The sequence below is a fragment of the Gossypium hirsutum genome, chromosome D13 (assembly GCF_007990345.1).
Source record: "Gossypium hirsutum isolate 1008001.06 chromosome D13, Gossypium_hirsutum_v2.1, whole genome shotgun sequence".
Lineage (NCBI taxonomy): Eukaryota > Viridiplantae > Streptophyta > Magnoliopsida > Malvales > Malvaceae > Gossypium > Gossypium hirsutum.
In genome coordinates this window covers 60297559-60319531 of record NC_053449.1, presented here as the reverse complement: position 1 = coordinate 60319531, position 21973 = coordinate 60297559, and the positions used below count along the sequence as shown (strand labels likewise).

Below are 21973 nucleotides of genomic sequence, written 5' to 3'. Positions count from 1 at the left end.
GTTTATTGTACTTTTAAGGTTAAAAATATAATCTAAAATACTAAAAAAGTATATAAATAAGAATAAAATAAATCTCAATATTACCTATAATATAAGGAATAATATAATACATAGAATAAAACGTTAAATATTTATAAAATTTAAAATACTATTACGATCGACTAACAATGTTGTTGAAACCGGTTAGATCTATACTAGTCCAGACAAAGATTAAACCGATTTATGAAAGAATCCCTCAAATAACATTTCACTATTATTTGAGAGAAAAAAAAAGGCAATAATATGAGAGAAAAAAAGAGAGAAATAAAGCATCATCAAAGCCATCAAATCTTCATATGCATGAATGCCACAAATCCAATGTTCATTTATAATAATGGAATCAAGCTGGGAATACCCTTCTCTTGTTTCCACCTAAAGAATCATCTGTTTCAAGTTTCATCTTCAAATCCTTAAATAAATCAACTAAATTTTGTTTTAACAACATTTGTTTTCCCTTTGTATTGTGTAAAACTAACATCGAAAATCCGGAAAACCCGAAAAAATTAAACCCATCAGAGTTCACTCAAACTATTTAAAACTGAATCCATATCTGGTGTTACAATAACATGCTTGTTAACTTCCCCAACAACACAACATTGCTTCTTTGCAGTATCAACAGCTACAACATCCTGTGCAAACACACAACTCAAACCCGGATTTACCTGCATCGATTCGAAGAAGTTGTTCAGACCAATAACCTGCACGACTTCGTCGTGTTGCAATTGAAAACATATGTCAAATTCGGATAAATCTATGAAGTGTTAAGTCACTTACATCATAAATGGTATCCCCTAACTTCAACTTGACGGCACCGCTTTTATACACTAGCATTTTTCCCATGAGACCTGCAGGTAACTCGGTTAACCCGCACGTCTTCTTTGCCGAACGTACAGTCCTGGATGAACCGGTGCTGCTAGCACCCTCGTGCCCGGCCTTTATAATCGGCAAAGTCGGTGGTAACTGAAGAAATAACATCATTGGTTCCAAGTTCTCCTCCTAATCCAACCCATCAATGAGCATCATTATAAAAGACCAGGGGACAATAAAAAATATTAGATTCATGTACTTGTTTCATTACTAACCATTAAGCCAAGACCGACTGCAGGCTCAATCGAATTTTCATCGTAAGCTACATTTTGCGCGGCAAACTCCTCTTCGTCGAGAAACTCTACGATTGCGAAGTCAATAAGATGTAAACAGGTTTAAGTGGATAACAATGTCACATAGTCAGTTGTGTAGCATGGTGCAATGTCGGACATCAACAATCCCGTAATAAACGGACATATGACATACCTGGATTTCCCGAGTACGGTCTCCTCATAGGAAGGGTTAGAGGATAGTAACTGTAATAATCCTACAGGAAGCATTCAAACACAGAAAAAACGGAAATACAAAACCAGTAAGTATGCAGGCCAGTCATATTGGATTGCATTAATAAACCAAAGTTAACATACCCATGGTTCTTTGTATTCCTTCTCCACTCTCAATCCCGGTCCATGAACGCCACCTACAGAAGCATCGACTATAAGAAACCGAACGAAATTCAACTCGATCACTAGCGAGACATATTATGTAAGGATAAGCATACCGCCGAAAGTTTCTCCGCTACTATGATTTGCACCTCTGGAAGTACCGAATGTTTTTATCGAAGCTCCTCCTCCTCCGAAACCGAATGCAACTTGTGAAGACGAAACTGCGTGTCAAGAAAAGCACAAAACTAAGAGCTTAGATGTAATGTGTCCCAATTTTTGTTCTTTTTATACAACCTTTACAATTACAAGTATCATTAGGATCTACCATTAAAAACAAAGCAACTAATCAACCAAAATTTTGCTCAAATGCTTCTTTGAACAAAATTTCCTAACTAACAAATAACATATAGTGAAAAATTTACCTTTCTTTTCAACCTTAGGCTTTGTCCTTGCAGATGTTTGCTGTAAGAAAATAACACATAACGAGAAAAATCAATGCCTGTCATCAAGAAAACAGCAATGGAAAAAAAATTGGCAGAAAAAGAGTACATTTAAACGCTGAAGCAAATCCCTGGCTTGAACAGCATCAATGTCTTCGACCACTTCACTGAAACCAAACAATCAACGAAAAACAAACTAAACAAAAAAGACAAAAAAAAACAGCTTTCGAAGTGAAGAAACCAATAAAAAAAACGACATTTACGTTTTAACCTCAAGCTTTGGTGCTTTGCGGGGAGGAGCTTTGGGTGCAAATCTCATCTGCAAGGAAACCCCAGAAAAAGAATCACAAAGAAAGCTCAAAAAAACATTGATAGAAACAATGATCAATGGATATGAAGTTAAAAAAAGGTGTTGAAACAGACCTTTCTGGGGGCATTGGTTTGCTCTTTTTTTGGTTCCATTGGATGAACAAAGAGTATTGAAACAGTGATCTGAATGGATTGGATAAACAAGGATTGAATCGAATTTGAATCAATGAATGAATGAATAAGGAGATGCGATTGAAACTTTGTAAAAACAGAGAGGAAAAGCAATAGTGAAGAAAAAAAGGCGGCTAAAATACAATAGCGAAACTATAGGTGTCGCCGAACGTGAAGTATTTATATGTGTAATTAACCTAGATCGAACCAAACTATTAAACAAAAAATAGGTGGCGGTTTAAATATTTAGGGTTAATGTCGTGTTTGGCCCCTGGATTTTCACCTAATGTGTAATGTGGTATTTGTAAAAGCCAAATTCCAATTTGGTACTATTATATGGTGTATTAGTGTACCCAAAATCTTAACATCGCTTAATTTACACGATGACTTAATAATATCGGATAAATAAATATAATGTGTCGTCATATTATTGATTTTGAGTTTTGTATATAATTTTTACTAGTTGATTATATATTTGATTTTTTTTATTTTGTTTAATGCTTAAAAAATAGAAATAGAAAAAAAAATTCAAATAATTTAATCACTGGATAAAATCAATCAACCGGTAAAATTTATAAGCAAAATCCAAAAACAATCTTATAAAATCATGCAACATCCATTTGTTCGTTGTTGTCAAGTTAGTACATATACTAAATTAGACGTTTTATTTCTGCAAGTACCATATTGTACATTAAGTTAAAGTTTAGGGGCCAACTGTGATATTAATCCAAATATTTAATATGTTATTTATAAGTATTTAATAGCTTATGGAACAACCAGAATCTCTACATCTTTTAAGGAAAAACTTAGAGTTCAAGTTAGATAATCAAAGTTTCGACTAGTTGGGTCAATCAATTTTCTTTAGTCTATAGAGATGAATCGATTGAAGGCTATGAAATCTCGTATAGGAAACAACTGACAGGGGTTTGGACTTTTCTCAATGCTGTTCAGATGGAATCAGGGAATGCAGCAGTAGAGGGAATTATGCGCGATGAGAATGAAGATTGGGTCTTTGGATATAATCGATTCTTAGGAAAATGCTTGGTCTTTGATACCGAACTTTGGGGCATTTTAGATGACTTAAAACTCATCCAACAAATAGGACATGACAAGGTGATAATTCAATAGGATTAAAGCCATACATGGAAGTGCTAAGAAGATTTCAAATTCTACTTTGATTAGAATAATATACCGTATATTGTCTTAAGAAAGTCAATAGATGTTATGACACATTCCTAACGAGCATAACCAAAGCACAGATTATCTAGCCAAATTGGCTTTTGCAAAAAAGGAAGATTTACAATTATTTAAGATCGCTCCAAGAGAAGCACTAGAATTTTTTGAAGTATACAAGGAAAGGAGTACTTGTATTCCTTCGGCTTTTTCTATGTAATTTAGTATTGTAGTGTTTTATTTTCACGAAAAAAAACGTGTAAATTACGTATTTATGTAATAAAAGATAATATGATATATGTAAATATATAAAATTAAAATAAAATAGGATAGTTTAGATAGTGGTATTATAGTAGAATAAAAATAAATGAAAAAGAACCCGTGTGTTGATTTAATAAATAAGGTATTCACCGCCTCAAGTGTAATATAGATTCAAATCACACTAGTCGCGTTTCTATATTCACTAAAAATAAATAAATGAATAAAAAGAAATAAAAATGTTATTTAGATCTTTCAAATAGAAAAGCAATTTTGCAGATTTTTTTGGATAAAGGTAAAAATTATATTTAAATAATTTTAAAATTTTATAAAAGTATAATAATAAAAGGAAAAAATATATTTATATAATAATTCTTGTAATTTGATCCGTGGTTAACATACATGTTGAGAAATCTTTACCTTTCTGTAGGTCCAACATAATTTATATATTTATATTATATTCTTGTTGATTTTTTTAATAGAAATATGCTTATTTAAATATAATCCATATCAATGATAATATAAATGTATATTACATAATATCTACAATACATATACAATGTAAGTTTGAAAAAATTAATAAATGTAATTTTGAAAGCTAATAATTAAAAAAAAATCTTTAATATTTTTATCCAAACCTTCTTAAACATCGGATAAACCTTGAACACGAATAAATAAGATAAATTTATCTATGAAAACTAAACTTACAAACCGAGCCGTTATCACTCATACTAAAGCATCACTTACAGTTGCATTACATCCATGCTTGCATTTAAGTTCATCTCCCCTTCCATTTACTTTTATCTGTTCCTTTCTACATTTTTTCTACAAACTAAAGAACAATTCATTAGGTTCAACAGAACACAATGGTAACAAAACAGGCCAACACTATCTTTTTTTCAATTTCATGAGAAGGAATCCACTCATACAAGTAAGCATACATAATGATCATAAAACTCTGTCAGCGTCACTCTGGATCTGGGTGGAGTATCGATATCCTAATTTCTTCCAGTTTGTACTGCTTGAACCGATGCAATTAGTTGACTCGTGACATGAGTGTACTGGACAGCCGTGTGTTGTGAAGTATAGTGGTCTGCAAGTCCGTAATCTGAGAAGTCTGGTTCTATATGTATGAAACGGCCTGGCAATGATCGTTTGGAAATCGCGTCTTGCCAAATATCAAAAAACTCCTCCATGATTTGTTTGGATTTCTCTAGTGAAGAAATCGGAAGATACTCCACCTGCAAAAGGAATGAGCAACTTTTATTGGTGTGAACTACGGTTGGTCAATACGTTTAACAACTAGGGTTTTTCCTGGACCGAACAGCTCAAAACACCAAAAAAGTACTCAGGGATTTCAGGGAATAACACTGGATAGTTTAACCTGGAGACAGGGACAAGACGGTACCAGTATCGAATGTTGAAGCAAATGAAAAACGCTATACATTCCAAGAAGTATGAACTCATAAGCATGCATGCATTGATTTGCTCATCCTGATTCACAAAGCCTGAAACCCTATCTATCCACCAGAAATTAGGATTTATTTTAGTGAAAAATCAATATCAGCTTGTTTCCCAATCTTGTAACACTGCCCGATGATACATAAAAACCCACATTACTGAAAAACCTAATCTACATTAGCATTCTGAAAGCGTTATTAAAGTATAAGACAAGTAATAACACAGTACCTCCATTAATATACCTCTAAGAACTACAAAATCATAAACACTTTGACATTCCATAAAGAGTAGAAAATTCCAACCACAGAACGACTGGCACACTGTTCTGGGTTTTTTTTATAATAAAAAAAATACTGAAACTCTATCCATCCACTAGACAAATACTGAAAAATCAAACACCAGCTTGTTTTCGAATCTCAATGGCACTGCTCTAGGAGAAAATAAGGAAACAACTTTACCCATCATTAGATTAAAACGATACAGACAACCAGCTTTAGCCAAAAACACACCTACATCAGCAGACCGAACGGATGTTTTAACTTTTAAAGTATTAGGAAAATTAACAACACAATACCTCCATTACTATTCCCCTAGTGACAGATTGCTATGAAATACACAATCATAAACACTTTGACATTCCGAAAATTAAGAGCATTTCAACCCTGCAATGATTTACACACTTGTTTGGATTAACAAACACCGAAATGGCAAAACCTTAACTATCTACTAGAAATTAGTGTATGTTATGGTGAAAAATCAAACATCAGCTTGTTTCCCAATTTTATGGCAGTGATCTAAGGGGAAAAATAACAACTTTATCCATCATTTAGTCAAAATGATATAAAAACAGGCTTTAGTGAGAAAAAAATCTACATTAGCATTCTAATTGATGTTCTAAAGTATAAGACAAAGTAATAATACAATACCTCCATCACTATTCCTCTCAAATTTTCAGAATGAGAAGGTACAACTTTGCCTACTCTCAGTTGAAAGTCGCCTAGCTGGTATTGAAACCCCTACGAGAGAACAAAAATGATATCAGAAATTCAAGTCCATTGCTTCAAATCCCCAACGATCCATAAATGAAAGGGATTTGAAAGAGAGAAGTGAAATCAAATTACCTCGAAATTAAGGGCGACCCTGGATTTATAAGACTGCAATTTCTCCATTATCAACTGAATAGAAGAATCAGATTCCAGGACAATCTTATTGAACCGAAGCACGAAATAGTACTTGTTTGGTTGTTCTGGAAGCGAAATCCCGATGAATTCACGCGGGAACTCGGCGGATAACGCTTGATCTGAAGAATAACGTAGTTTCATTAACCGATTGATCGAATTAGTGAACAGAGAAGGGAAAAAACGATTAAAAATAATAGGGGTGAAAGAAGTAGCTGACCTCGTAACATGGGTTTATAAAAAGTGAGAGTGGCTTTCCAACGACCTTCTTTGACGCCATTGATGCTCTCGACGCATTGCGAAACTTCGTTTAGGATTTGGCTGTTCACGGTTGATCCCGCATTGGGCTGCCAAAAGAAAACCCTAGGCAAAGAAAAAAAGGACGAGAAACGAAATTGAAAACTAAAAGTTATGGAAATCAATGGAGGAGAGTTTCAAGTTTGAACGAAGATTTCCTTTTTTTCGGTTTATTTACCTTTTTAGAGGCATCGTCGTCGACTTCTTCCGGTAGGGATTGTAGCTGATAAGCCGCCGGAAAATGTGACAGTAGACGACGGACATAAGAGGCTTTAGGGACTTATAGCTGCTTCTAGACGAAAACGGTGTCGTAAATAAAAAGAGTAAACTCAATTACAAGTTAGAAAATTATCATCAAATTATTTAGATCTTTTCTGTCATCATTTGATAAATTACTAACACATAATTTGACAGTTTTTAAATTTGACATAATAAGAAATTTTAATCCTCAATATTTACACATTGTATAATTTAGTCTCTTTTTTTATATTTTTGCTTTTCTTTGTGCCAGTAAAAGTTAATTTTAAAAAGAATGAGAAATGATGAAAATTATTATCATCGATTTTTTTAATGTTTTCATTTTTGGTATATTTCTGATCAAATATAACTGATAAATTTTTTTTTTGTTTTTTAGGTGAAAAGGGTCACAAAGAGCAGGAAAATTGGAAAAAAAAATTAAATTACAAGATGTGAAAAGTTGAGGGTTAAATGTTTTAGAATCAAGACTAAATTGATACAATGTATCAATGTTGCTAATTTTAAAAATTGTCACATCATTTTTTATTAGTCATTTAACTACCGATGACCAAAAAAGATAAAAATCATATAATTAAGTAAACATTGTGTAACTTTTTAAAATTGGATGATAAAAAAAAAGTAACGAATAGTTGTATCACAGTGTAGTTTATCCTAGGACAAAAAATCACTATATATAATTTAGATATATTGATATTTTTTTGGTACAAAAACATATATTGATTATTGAAAAAAAATTAATATTGTTGTTCTATTTTTAAAAAATGAAGGATTAATAGGTAAATTCGAATAAGTAATTATATAATTATTAAGGTGCAAAACAGAAATTCTAGCTATTATTCTAAACCCGCACATAATTATCTATATTTGAATAATTTTATTATAAATTCTGATTATATTAATTTTTTTAAATAATATTTAGAACTACTCATAATCCTTCCATAACTCATAAATAAGAAAAATGTATTTCAGCGTACTCAAATCTATGTCCTCTTGCATTGATAATAATGCTCATGCTAATCGAACTAAAATTCAATCGACTATAATTATATTTTTTATAGATTATAATCAATGTTTGATGAGAAAAAAAAAGTAAATAAGAATTTTCTTTTAAATAGAATAAAGGATTAGTAAGTAAATTCCAAAATATTAAAGGAGCAATTACATAATTGTAATATTTTTAAGGGTTAATATCCAAATATTTCAATTTTATACGTAAGGTTAAAATAATATAAAATGTCATTCTAGTCCCTCGACTTTTCTGTACAATTTTGTAATCTCGAGAAACCTTGTTTAGTCACCGATCGTCGGCCCTCCTCTCCTTCCCACTCTCTTCCTTCTTACCTTTATCCTCTCTTTCCCTTCATCTCTTTCTTCTTTCCCCTCCCTTCTTCTTTTCTTATGTTTTTTCTCCTTTCTTTGCCCATTTCTCCAACGGCCATTCCACCAAGTTTTTTGTCGCCACCACTGGCGCTACGGGCCTTAGTTCCAGGAATCTCCTCTCTTTCACCTCTCCTTGTGGTCTTTCCACGAGTTTCCCTTGGAGCTTGGCTCATTTTCTCCGATCGGGAGTTTCCTCGGCCTTTGTCTTTTACCATTCTAGCAAAGGTTATTGTGTTTGGTAGACTGTCATCATCGATAGATCTCGACTGCTTGTGCATGGTGTTGACGAACTAGTTGCACTACTCCCATGCAATCTAGTTGTTGATGTCGATCTAAAACCTATGGATCTTCCTCAGTCGGTGGTTCTCAACGATTTCCACGGGGGTGATGGTGATCCTTCTCATGGACCTTGCTACAGTTATCGCTCCCCTTGGTGGTTGTTTTGCTAACAGTGGGTACGACAACCCTATTTGCTCGGGTTTCTTCGACCAGATCCCACACTCTCTCCCTCTATTCTCACTTCTATCAACTTATCCCAAACCTCATTCTCTCCTCTCCTTACACTCGGACCACCCTATCCTACGAATATCGCCTTGTTAGTTAAAACGCAATAACATAGACTATTATTGCAGTAAGCAGTAGATTTAAGCTCTTGAAATTAAAAACCAGGAGTACATATCAGCACCTTTGGAGGAGCCATTCAATCTTATATATATGAACTATATATAAATCTGTTGCAGGCAAACTAGTGTAACCAGGAAGATAAAAAGTCATTGTTTCATTAAAAAAACTCACCCAAAATAGAAAAGCCAAAAGAAAATAATAAACAAAGGACTATATAAACAGTCTGAAATTCACAGAAACAAGTGAACCCCACTGAGTAAATTCTTGGCTTCCATTGCAGAAAACCCATCACTGGATATTCAACCACCTGCAAAATCCAAAATTTATGTCCCTTAAAAGCTAGCTAAAAGCAAAAACAGCCATATTCACAAGTTCATGCCTTTTCTTTTCCCAATATACCATTATCAGACCTTGAAAATGTGGAAATCATGTAAAAGTGGAAGAAATAGATATTGAGAGCTTGGTTGTTGAATCTGACGAACTTTTTGATGATTTATGATCATCATAATCAAGCCATGAATCTCTATGTTTTGGTGGCCATTCATCAATGAAACGATGGATTTTCCTTTTGGGTTTTCTTTTGTCACCATCATCCTGATCATGCTTGTTTTGTTTCAAGCTTTGAAGTTGCCATGAAGTACCATCCTCCATTGATGAACCTGAGAAGCTCCTCCTGGTCCCACAAGGCTCATGATCCACCTCTTGTTTCAACCTATATATAAACTCAAAAACCAGTAGTAAAAAAACTAAAAAGACATGAGCTTGAATTGAGTCCAAGGTTGTTTGTGACCGAACCTGTAAGAGCTTGAACCCAACAGACAAAGGGTGGGTTTTTCTGTTGATGCATGGGTCTCAAAGGAAGAAAAGCTTAAAGACAAGCTTTGGGTTGCTGTTGAAGAAGGGTTCACCATTGTTATACCGGTACTAGCTTCTTCTTCTTCTTCCACATGCTTTCTTGAACGGTTCTTGCCTCTATGCATGTGTCTTTCACAGTACTTTGAATCGGTATAGGCCAATTTCGAGCACCTCCATTTTTTCCCATCTGTTCTTCGACACCTCCCTGGTTCCGGGTCCACTTTTCTCACCATCCTCATCTCACCACCACAATTCCATCCAACTGCCAAACACAAAACAACAATGAAACACAACACAATTCATTACAAAAAAGTACAAAGTGGGGGACTTTTGCTTTTACTTTTATCATGTTGATGAGGCTCCAAGAAGCTTGTTTTGATGGTGAAGAGGAGATAAGATGGTATAGGGATGCCTAAAACCATGTACTTGAAGATTAAAACTTGGTTTTGAAGCTCTTCCCATTGAGTTGCAGTAAAAGGAAACCGGCTGCTGTTTCTTCCACTCATCATCATCATTCATTCAAGCAACTAATAATTGAGTCTTTAGACCTCAATGTTTAATGAAAGAGTTGGTCTTTGATCAGCACTTTGTTTTATATCATTACTTGAGAGGCCTGCAAGTGCAAGAGTGCGTGTAGAGTAGGTATATATTTATTTGATTAAATTCTGTTAGTAGTCCCTAAAATTTATGAAAGTTATGAATTTAATCATTGAATTTTATCAATTTTAATTTTTATATTTTTTAAAAATTAAATTTTAGCTACATCATTTGATTAAATTCAAGTACTAATTTATATTATGAGTACAACTATAGATTTAGTTAGGAAGAGCAATTTTTGGTTAAACTAACGTATTCAAGTTTTTTGGTTTTGGTTTAGTTGGGTGAAATGGATTAGTCGATTTTGACTTAGATTTAATCAGATAATTCGATCCGTTATTAATTTTTGAATCTCGAAATTAAACTACTGAAAAAATGACTTATTTTATATTACTTTTAAATTATTTAAAATATAAAAAATTTATAATAATATAAATCTAATCCAATAATCCAAGGTCAATTAACAAAAAAATCGAATGAACCAAGTGATTCAAAGTCAATTTGGTTTGGTCGATTTTTTCTACTAAAGTTGGTCAAATCAATTTTCTCATGTTAAAGTTAGTTAAGTTGGTTAAAAAAACCAATTAACTAAACCGATTGCTCTCCCCATGATTCAATCTATATTCTCCAACTAAATTATTTTAAATTTTTATACTTTTCGAATTTTAAAATTTTAATGTTAACACAAAACAACTATTATTATTCCGTGAGTAATATATAAAAGTAACAAACTAAGACAATATTTACACATATAATCATATGTTAACCACATCAAATTCTGAAAATAATAAAACTTTAACCATAACTAAAACTTTTAAAAATATAAAGATTAACACCAAAATTTAACCTCTTTATGTTGAGTGTACCATTTCCCAACTGCAAAAACCTTCTAAAAACATGGATGAAACTAATGGTTCTGATTATGATGCTGCTGCTGCCATGCCATTTTCTTCTCTCTTTTTCTTTTTATCTTTCACTGACACTTGAAAATCATGAGAGAGAGAGAGTGTGTGGGGGCTTCAATATTAACTGCACATCTCTCTGTTGCTTTCTTTTTCTCTGACATAGCAGATAAAATTTGGTTCAATGGCAGCTCTTGTCTCTGACAATGCTACTGAAAACACATAAAAGCAATGCGTTAGTGGATTTGAAAAAATTGTAAAAAACAAAAGGCAGAAGGAGAAGTGTTGTTGTTATTATTATTATTATTGTTGTAAGAGTTGGTTTCTGACAATCTGAACCAAATGCCTGCTCTCATGGGAAGCTTGTACAGTTTTAAGCTTTTACTGCTACTTACTCTTTTTTTTTTTTTTAGTTTATCATCGACTTCTTGCTTTATCATGGTTACCCCAGTATTCCCCCACTTACCATACAATTTTTTTTTCAATTTGGGAAATTGGGAAATGAAAGGTTAGTTCTAGGGTTCTTTTGCAGCCTAACCAATTATGGGATTCAAATATCAATATATTTAATAAAATTATTTGTTTTTTAAAGTATTTTTATAGATTTTTTAAAGATGATATATTCATACTTTAATTCAAGTTGAATATGTTAGATATTTATATATTTTATTAAAATACTCTTAATTGTATTTTTGAGTTTTTTTCAACCATCAATTTTTGTTTTTTTTAAATTAACAAATTTGATGACAATAATGTTAAAAAAATTAATGTGGATGATATGAAATATTTCTAATGAGATGTAATTTATTACTTAGGTAATCTAATAAGATAATTACATGTGAAAAATAATAAAATAAATAAACTATACATGAAATTAAAAAAATAACTCTTAATTTAAAGAAAATAAACGTAATTATCTAAGAAAAAGTTTCAAAATGAATGCATACATTTATTTACCAAGAGGTTTCAAAAAGATAATTAATAAATCAAATCGAAAATACTGAATGTGTGCATTCATTTTGATAAAACATGTAAACGTTAGTCATCAAATTTGTCATTAAGTTCAAATTAAATTATATTTGTATAGTTAGCTCTAGATGTGTCCATGGGTTGGGCCATGCCCAACAAAAAATTTAGGCCCGTTGCTAGGCTCAAGCCCAAAAATGGGTCTAAAATTTTGCCCAAGCCCAACTTGAATAAAAATGCTAAAATCAAAGTCTGACTCGGCCTGCCCGTATTAATTTTTTATATTATTTTTAAAAATATATATAATACATAAAAAATACTAAAAACAAAATAAATTAAAAGAATATGTATACTTAAATAACACTAAGATAAATGTAATTTAACAAGCAAATGTGAAAAATAGTAACAAAATTAACAATAAAACAAGAGTTATCTAATATCCAAATAATAACAACAAAATAGTAACAACATAATTGTGAAATGATAATAAAATAGTGAAAAAAAAAGAAAATGATAAAAAAGCAACAACAAACAGTAATACATTCGGGGCGGGCTGGATTGAACTCGAACCAAAAAAGACTTACCTGAGACTCAGTTCATTTTCTAAACGTGCCTTAATTTTTTGTTCAAGCTCATTTTTTGAGCCTATATTTTTACTCAAACCCTCCAACTTTTCAGGCGGACTTTCAGGCAGGGTCGGTTGACCCGACCCATGAACAGGTAACTTATGATGAAAGTGGGCTTAACTTCCTTCAAGCTCCAATCACATAGTCTAAATCCAAATAACTTAAAACGAGCTAAATGTGTTAATTCAAGAATTTGTCAAAGTTATCAAGTTTGGAGAATGTGGATCTTAAGTCAATTTATAAATGAAGCGGACTTGGAGGTCCAAAAGCTCAATATTTGACTCAAGAGTGCATGATATTGGAAGATGCTAACAAACTTAGACAACTTGTTTCCTTGTGCAAGTTAACTCACACGCCTAGCCCATGAAGATTACCTCATTTGAAGTGGACTTGCTTTATGTGGGACTTAGTTAAATCTTGATACCAAATGATATGGGCAGCAACCAAGAAACTTGGACTCCAAGGAACAAGAAGAACAAGGAAAACTCCAAAGATTGAAGAAACTTGGACTCCAAGGAAGTAAAGGTTTGTTGCTAGTGAAGAATGCTTGAACTTGAGAGATGATATTGTTAGGTATAATGATAAGACACATTACACTTATAAGGACAAGGTTCGTATTTGAATTTTAGAGATATATTGTCGGGAAAGGCAGTTACGAAACCTGAATTTTCAATCTCCATAAATATATTTACATGCCAAAAGGAAACATCGTCTCCTGTCAGCCATAGAATGTTTGTCTTGCATTTACGTTGTGCATTCTAACATGTCATGCAGCAAATATATATATATTTCCATTCTGCAAATTCATCCATCATTGAACTCAAATTTTTTTTTTTGTATTATTAATATCCAGATGTAATACAATTCAATGAATATATCATCCTATATCATATTTCCATCACTTATTCAAAACTTTTTAAACTTTTTGCATGGGAACAACCTAAACCAATTCTCTTTTATCAAAAAAGGCAAATAGACCAAAAAATTAAAATAAACAACATTTTCTTATGAAGGATAGTTAGGGGTAAGAAATCCCTCTCCCATCAAATGAATGTTTATCTATTACCTGTATCTCTTGATAACAGTATGCCTGAACCCTATTTGCTTTGCCCTGCTGATAACTCCATTGATGATGACTTCACATGCCTCCCCGGAAATTGCCCCCTCGAGCAGGCTTTTGTAGTGTGTTTTTTTTTTTCAACCATTGAGTTGAATCGTGGTATTATATACGGTTTCATCCTTACGGAATGGTTTGTCTGAAACATTGCCAGCAGAGTGCACACCCTCCTTTTCAGTAAGCTTTTTTACTTCGTAGCATTTAAAGACAACTCTATATTTCTTCTGTTCTTTCACAGATGCATCCCGGAAATGGATTTGCGTAAAAACTCTCCTCCAATTTTGGAAACTCTCCATGCTCTCTAAGATATGGAGCTCCATTTCGATCTTCGTGAAGCTTTTTCACTTTAGAACTGAATTTCTCCCAAGAAATATTTCCCTCGTCATATTCATCCACAAGTCTTACAAAATTCATCCTGCACCAACAGATGGATGATTGTTTATACACATTTTGGTCCAGAAATTACGATGATTAGATGCCATAGAACTATTCGTTCAAAAAAGAACGGAAACAGCTATATTGAAAAGGTTAAGAATAGATCCAATCTAATAGGTAGCAAATTACCTGTCTGGGTTGATAGTCTTCTTGAAGTTCTCAAATCGCCTATGTCCTTGCACCGCCTTTGCCATGTTTCCATCATAAGTATAAACAAATACATCACTCTGAAGGGCAACAACATAGTCTAGACCGGCCAACATGTTCTGATGGTTCTTGAAAGGATTCAATTCCTCATCTGTTGCAAGGGAGGAATGAGAGAAGATGTTAGGAAAATCCTCCTTAAGAGGCTCCATACTTCCATTTCCATAAGCTTCACCAGCTACCAAGTAAATCCGAGTACTTGGAGGGAAACCCAATGCTCTAAGCAAGAGGGAAGTCTCCCTCGGGGTTAGTGGACAACCACCGAGCAACCTTCTCTCTGTCCCATTAATCTCTTTCTCCTTCCAATGGCTGACTTCATAACGCATCCTACGTAGCTCATCATCTTCTTCTGCTGTCAAACTATGACTGCAACCCGTAAATGCAAGCATATCCTTCTCGTACCTATAAATTAAACAAATAAAAGTAACATAAATCATCCTTGATTTCTTTGCAGCATATCAAGTTAATCAATGTCATTATTTATCAAGTGTACCATAAAATCCATTTTCATGATAATAAATGCTTAATCATGCCAAACACAAATAAGGTGAGTACGGAGGTATTCTTTTCGTTTCTGGGATAAGTGGGAACGTAACGTTCATAAGAAATAAATTTATTCTACTCACCTCAAATGTAGAGCAATATAAGGGCTGCCATTCTGGCGCATTCTAGAAATCAACGTGCTTCCAAGTTCTTCAATTGGAGCCGAATATTTTAGTGCCTTATAGCTTACCCGGCACCTCAGTTTTTGCACAGAACTTGGGATATCATTATTGGCAAGCCGAGAATCTGTGTGCGTAAAATAGATTACTTTATGCTGCTTCAGCAACGGAAGGACCTCTGCCTTATAATAGCTAACCTAAATCAGAAAACGTGGCGGTTAGTTGCTACTAATCTCATAAGGAACAAGTAATACAAGATACATGTATGATATGAGTTGACAGAAGGAAAACCACTTGTACAGTTGTAAGAATGGACTACTAAAATTATTGCCATTTTCAGGCCAAAAACAGAAACAAACATCCTCAATAATAGGTGCTTTGCATATTTTCAGTAGACATTTGCCAATGACAAAGATAAGGTTGTAATGACCTTAGACCAGGAAATTGGCGCTTTGTTGAACGGTTCAATTCCAGAATACTCAGGTGGTATGGTCTCAACTATGCGGACATCATCCTTCAGGGTCTCGATGAAGTGCTGCCAGTCAAATAGATCTTTAAAGCCACTGCAAATTTATCAAACCAATCAATTAGCTAACTGACACAATAGTGCATCCCATGCTACACTTTTTTGACTTTAGCCAAAAGAAGATGTCAAGCATGTCAATCTAGGGCATAACCATAAGTTAGCCATACATTAATACCAATGGATTCCGGTTTTCAAAGGCCTCACAAAGAAAGCCTTGAGTAATTAGTGTGGAAATGTATCATTTCAGAACCAATCGGACAGGTTATAGATTTAGTATTCATGTCAAGAAACATGTAAATACAGACTAATAGCTTTAGTATTCAACATTTGATCAGATCACGTGAGGGATATATGGATAGGTGCAAAACGGACAATGTGAAAACATTAGCACAGTACACAAACAACCTAACCTTTCATCTGCCCAATACGAGGTGTGATCGAGTGAGGGAAGGACAAGTGTTGCCTTCATAATCTTAGCAACAGCAACCATATCACAGATCTGCATTCTAAAATTATTCATACATCAGACTGCAGTAATAATTAAAGGTCAGGCTATAAAAGAAACAATGAGAAACACACAACAAACAGACCCCAAATCTCATCTGATTCAGACCACCATTAGCATTCACAAGAATGTAGCCATTTGTCTTTGCATCTGGCTCTGCAAAGAGTGAAACACTTAGAAGCATAGAACAAATAAAAACATAGAAATTACAACTTTGCAAACACACAAGAAACATCAAGGTGTCAGTAAACACACAAGTAGAAAGTAGGTAGCGAATATTAATGAAGCAGTAAGAATTCCATACTCTTATGATTCTTTGAATGGTCAATGCACTGGCTGAAATTCTCACTACTTGGTTTTGACCAAATACCTGAATGCTGGATAAAAAATTAAACAAATCTCAACGTTCTTTTTGCTAATCAGAATAACAAGTTCCAAGTGTTCTTCGTTAATCATGTTCTTCATGCAAACCAAGCAGATGTGAGATATTTTAAGGTGCAGACTTTAAACTTACTTCTGCTATGTCAGATGCCACTGTCATTAAGGTTCTATCTGAATCACTTCCTCCATCCCTGTACCCATAATCATGAGAGCCTTCATCCGTTCGCTTTAGTTGATAGGTGGAGGGATCAGGTAGATCCTAATTACAATAATAGAGATAGCACATTAGAAAGGAAAAGTCTTATGCGATGTTCTACAAGTGATCTATCATTAAACATAACTTATGCAGTAGGAAAAACACATGGGAGTACTTCAGTATAAAAGTTATGAACACAAAATTCTGTCACAGTGATAAACTAAAAGAAGGTGAAATTTACTCTGTGCACACCCAAAATTGATTAAGAAGAACCTGTGGAATGCAACTATTCCTATGTTATTCTGATTCTTTTTTAAGTATGTGTGCCCAACACCTATGTCCAGTGCATATATGGATAGGAGTATGAAAATATGATCTTCCAACAATTCTCCAAATCCATAGAAAACACTAGAAAGAATTCAAAGCAGCCATGTTATACACATATAAGTATCCAATACTCACGTCCACATCCGAGTAACATAGAACTACTCTACTCCAGGCATAATAATATATGGTCTTGCGATGCAAAAACAGTACTTAAGCCACTTACTTTTACTCCCTAATCATAAATACTTTCCGGAAGGGAAAAAAAGCACACAAGACAATAATCACCATGCACATTTTTCACATTAAAGAAAAGCCTAACAATCTCCAAAAATAGATCACATTTTTCACATTGATCCATCTGCATTAAATTCCAGTGCAAGTCAATTCATAAACAGCTAAAACAAAAATACTGCACATAATTCAAAAATAATGAAAAAATCCTGATTTGATGATATGGTTTCGATAGCACATTAGCAAGGAAAAGTCTTATGCAATGTTCTACAAATGATTTATTGGTAAACATAACTTATGAAGCAAGAAAAGCACCTTGAGTAACATAGAATTAAAGTTTTCCACAAAAGTTAAGAACACAATATTCTTTCCCAATGATGTGCTTAGTCCTCAACTAAAAGAAGGTGAAATTCACTCTCTAGTCTCTATATACACACTCCAACTCTTATATAAGTTATCTTTATCGATAACTGTGTCTAATGCATATTCAGACATGAATACGAGGATATAACTTTGTAAAGACCCTAAGAATAAACTGAAAACTTAAAAAAAATTGAATATACCCATGTCATATACATAACCAAATCCAAGTAATATAGAACTATCCACTCCAGGCTTATACATGGTCTTGAAATGCAAAAATGGTAATCAACCTACTTACTATTACTCCCTAATTTCGTTTTTGTACCCATTAATATACTTTCCCATAGGGAATAAAAAAAGTAGACAAAATAACAATCACCCGTTAATTTCCCAAGCAAGATCATTAAAAAAAGCTATAACAATCTCCAAAAATTGATCACATTTTTCACATTGATCAATCAACATTAAATTTTAGTGCAAGTAAATTCATAAAACAGCTATAACAATTTTATTTTTTTTAAATCATGAAATAAACCTGATTTGATGCTAAGGTTTCGATAGCAGATCCAAACCAACCAGTAGCACAAATCTTAAAAACACCCAAAAACAAACAAACTCCACAAAAAACCAAGAACATCCAATGCCCAAGCTTCTTCTTCTCTTTCAACCCGAAATCAAAAACCAAGGATCCAACACTGGGCTTCCTCAAGAACAACCCTTTCCTTTGACTCAACCCTTCGATTGAAACCAAACCCACAGCTCCAACTTCCGATCTGGGGGAACTCGATTGTAGATCGATCTCATGATGCACACTCAAGTTATTTCCGTTGCTCCCGTTGCTACTGCCGTTGCTTGAACCACCGACAACGTTGTTGCCGGTACTGGTCTGGGAGTTGCCATTGTTGTTGCGCTTAAACGAGTGAGCTCGACGAGTCATTGGACCCGAAAAACGGGGACTGTTAACTCGCTGTGAAACGCCATCGCTCGTGTTGTGGTGATGCTGCGTATGGTGAGCCATTAAAATTTTATTACTCTTTAATGTTAACTAATGATATATTTATTTATAATAAAGAAAAAATTAAAATAAACTGAGTAAGGATTTTCGATTAAACCTCCATTATCAAAACCAATAACGAAACAGAGATTTTTGCAGAATTTGGGTATTTTGAGCTCTGAAAATAATATAATTCGGAAATTTGTAAAAGCGCGTGTTTTAGGACAAGACAATGGCGGTGTTGGCCTCTCAGAATTTATTGCCGACGATTGGATTTTTTATATTTTTTCAAATTCTAAAAATATATTACAACATGATTATATATTTTTAAGTTATTAAATTTTATATAAATATAAATAATTTAGCAAAATAAAGTAAAGTTTACATTATAATTAGTGCAAACTATAAAAATAGTTATTTTTGTTTATCTCGGATTACATTTTATTCACTTATGTTCGAAGTGTTACGTTTTAGTCACTTACATTATCTTTTTGTTACGAAGTGGTCACTCTATCGTTAAATTCTGTTAGCTCCTAAAGACAGTCCAAATGAGTTTTAAATGCTAGCTTAGATGTCCAATTGTTGGGATAAAATAGGTTTATAATTAAATAAATTTAATTTAGACTCACGTAAGACATCCAAATTGGCATTTAAAACTCATTTGGACTGCCACGTAGAACCGCCATTAGGGAGGCAACGGAGCTTAACGGTAGAGTGACTACTTCGTAACAAAACGATAACGTAAGTGATTAAAACGTAACATTTTAAACATAAATGGCTAAAATACAATTTGAGGCAAATAAAAATGACTATTTTTATAAGTTATCATTATACTTACAATTAACGTTCTTTCCCATTTATCCACCGTGCAAGAATTGTATATAGATGTTAGAATTTTACATTGGTTACGAATTTCAAAATATTGTATAATTGTTGATTGAGTATTAACTCGATTGGTATAGATATTGTTGTCAATATAGAAGGATAAATTCGAATGCGTTAAAGCGCATTATCCTCTTATTTATGGGTTGAGAAAAGACTATGGATAAGTTGAAAAAGTGTCGTTGGTTACGATAGAAATCATACATTTGGATTTTAAATATTTAGTTTGAAATTTAAAATTAAAAAATATTTATTATCATGAAACATTATAATTATTTGGCTTCTTTACTTTGTGAATAATTGTGACGGTTCATAAAGAGTCACTTAAGCACTTATTCATGTGTTATAAATGGACCCTTAGATTGGAGATTTAAACTTGTGTCCGTTCACGCAATTTTTTGGGAAAATTTTCTTTGGATTCTTTCTGGTTTGTTAGAATAATTTGAGTGTATCACATTGTTCTAATTCAAGATAAATACATTGTATTATGGACATAGCGTTTCCTGATTGTCTTGCACGATGGAGGGGAAATAATATTTTCTTTATAATATTTAGGATTTTTGGATCTAATAAAATTTTTATACAACACATGTCATATGGACAACTTAGAATTAACATATTAAAAAATAATAATAACTCGTCTAATTTTTAATGACACTATTTTTAATTTTTAAATACAATATATTCAATTTGTTCGCATAATTGGTACACAAAGTATTTAAATTTTGATAATATATTTTAAATATATTTCACATCAAATTTGACCCGACTTTGGATGATACCATATTGATACTGTGAAATTTGGATTAGAATGTTTTGGAAAATTGAGATTAATTTAAAATCTAAACTATAGTTTATGATATTTATGCAATTAACCCCTTTCAAATTCTATTTTTCTTCTTGAAATTAAAAAAATTAAAAATCCTCCTCCTCCTCCTTTTGGGCTATTTTCGAAGTATTTTTTTAGTGTTAGTATTAAGTCATGTTATAAATAAATCAAACTTGAGTGTTAAATTGGGTTTGACGATAAAACAAAAATGCAATGGGTATGGATTAATATAACATTTGGTATATGAATTTGATGTCTCTTTTGTTTATCCAAATTGATACTTTTTGTTAGTTCGGTACAGTTTTTTTTCCACTTTGGTGTATGAACCTTGTATTATTTTCCTGATTTGACCCCTAATTCTTTTTATTTGATCTGGTACCTAAACTTGTCAAATGTTATACAAATTACCCCAAAATAATTACAAGATTAGTTTTTTTACAATAGGAAGAAATAGCTAATATATGACGGACATGTGGAAATGGCATAAAGTTTAATGACAAGAATAATTACATTTATTTGGAGTTTCATCTGTTCCACTAAATAATATGCTCAAATTAAACTTTTTATCGAGACTAAGATTACACTAATTATTAAAGCATAGTTTGATGTTCGCAAAACTCTCAATTTCACAAAATATCCATAAGCATAGTTTGGCTTAAAATAGTCAATGTCTAATCTCATTTGATTTAATAAAAATATAAATAAAATAAAAAATCTAATCATTTGTCATTTGTCATTTGAATATTGCCCCAATGATTTAGAAAAGAACAAAGGGACATTTTTATTTTAGGACCTAAATCCAATGCCTCGTAAGAAAGCTTTGTGCCGGCTTCTTTGTCTTTCTACTATTTATTTTTATTTAAGAATTAATCTACCAAATTTCCTTTCTTTTTGAAACAAAAATATTGAATTTTTATTTATTTTTTATTATTTTGAAAGATTATGGTAATTTTTTTATTTTTATTTTATGGTTTACGATTTTTTTTTTAAATTTGTGGTTGTTTTTTTAATAATATTAGTGTAAAGATTCGAAGATTCTTTTGAAATTTTATGTGTAATTATCTTGTAAAATCGATCACTTAAGTTAGAGAATAGCTTAAAAGGGGATTCGCCTAATTAAGGGTTGATAAGATGCCTTGTAGAGTAGAATCTTAGAGTGGCATGCAAGGGCAATAAAATGAATTTCTTTCAATTCAATCCTATAAATTAATATATAGTGAATTTTTACTTTGACCTCTGAAATGGAAAAAATCCTATAAATCGAATAATCTGATTTTTACTCTCAAATTGATCTTAAGTTAAAAGTGCACATGAT

At 32.7% G+C, this 21973-nt stretch overlaps 4 protein-coding genes across 5 annotated transcripts; all 4 read right to left on the bottom strand.

Moving 5' to 3' along the window:
- Positions 1–344: 344 nt before the first annotated feature.
- LOC107932035 (uncharacterized) lies at positions 345–2578 on the bottom strand. Its single transcript, XM_016863978.2, has 10 exons — positions 2375–2578; positions 2215–2270; positions 2061–2118; positions 1934–1973; positions 1628–1732; positions 1494–1546; positions 1333–1393; positions 1122–1207; positions 814–1035; positions 345–701 (listed from the first exon to the last, which is right to left on the bottom strand). The coding sequence occupies exons 1-10, from the start codon at positions 2411–2413 to the stop codon at positions 552–554; spliced, it is 870 nt and encodes a 289-aa protein (XP_016719467.1). The 5' UTR covers positions 2414–2578; the 3' UTR covers positions 345–551.
- Positions 2579–4522: 1944 nt separating this feature from the next.
- On the bottom strand, positions 4523–7180 carry LOC107931991 (mediator of RNA polymerase II transcription subunit 20a). The gene is made up of 5 exons (XM_016863920.2): positions 6977–7180; positions 6722–6864; positions 6445–6623; positions 6250–6339; positions 4523–5103 (listed from the first exon to the last, which is right to left on the bottom strand). Exons 1-5 carry the CDS (start codon positions 7060–7062, stop codon positions 4861–4863), a joined length of 741 nt encoding a protein of 246 aa, XP_016719409.1. The 5' UTR covers positions 7063–7180; the 3' UTR covers positions 4523–4860.
- Positions 7181–9197: 2017 nt separating this feature from the next.
- Positions 9198–10543, bottom strand: LOC107932008 (growth-regulating factor 6). 2 transcript variants are annotated; one of them, XM_016863952.2, is made up of 4 exons: positions 10256–10543; positions 9856–10177; positions 9471–9772; positions 9198–9367 (listed from the first exon to the last, which is right to left on the bottom strand). In XM_016863952.2, the coding sequence occupies exons 1-3, from the start codon at positions 10428–10430 to the stop codon at positions 9487–9489; spliced, it is 783 nt and encodes a 260-aa protein (XP_016719441.1). In that variant the 5' UTR covers positions 10431–10543; the 3' UTR covers positions 9198–9367; positions 9471–9486. The 2 variants fall into 2 exon arrangements, with proteins under 2 accessions (XP_016719441.1, XP_016719442.1); XM_016863953.2 differs by having other exon boundaries at positions 9460–9772; positions 10256–10533.
- A 3277-nt stretch (positions 10544–13820) lies between these two features.
- Positions 13821–19237, bottom strand: LOC107932080 (O-fucosyltransferase 35). Its single transcript, XM_016864023.2, has 10 exons — positions 19066–19237; positions 18489–18953; positions 16970–17095; positions 16760–16832; positions 16541–16611; positions 16361–16449; positions 15855–15987; positions 15389–15621; positions 14688–15164; positions 13821–14538 (listed from the first exon to the last, which is right to left on the bottom strand). The coding sequence occupies exons 1-10, from the start codon at positions 19069–19071 to the stop codon at positions 14337–14339; spliced, it is 1875 nt and encodes a 624-aa protein (XP_016719512.2). The 5' UTR covers positions 19072–19237; the 3' UTR covers positions 13821–14336.
- Positions 19238–21973: the final 2736 nt, after the last annotated feature.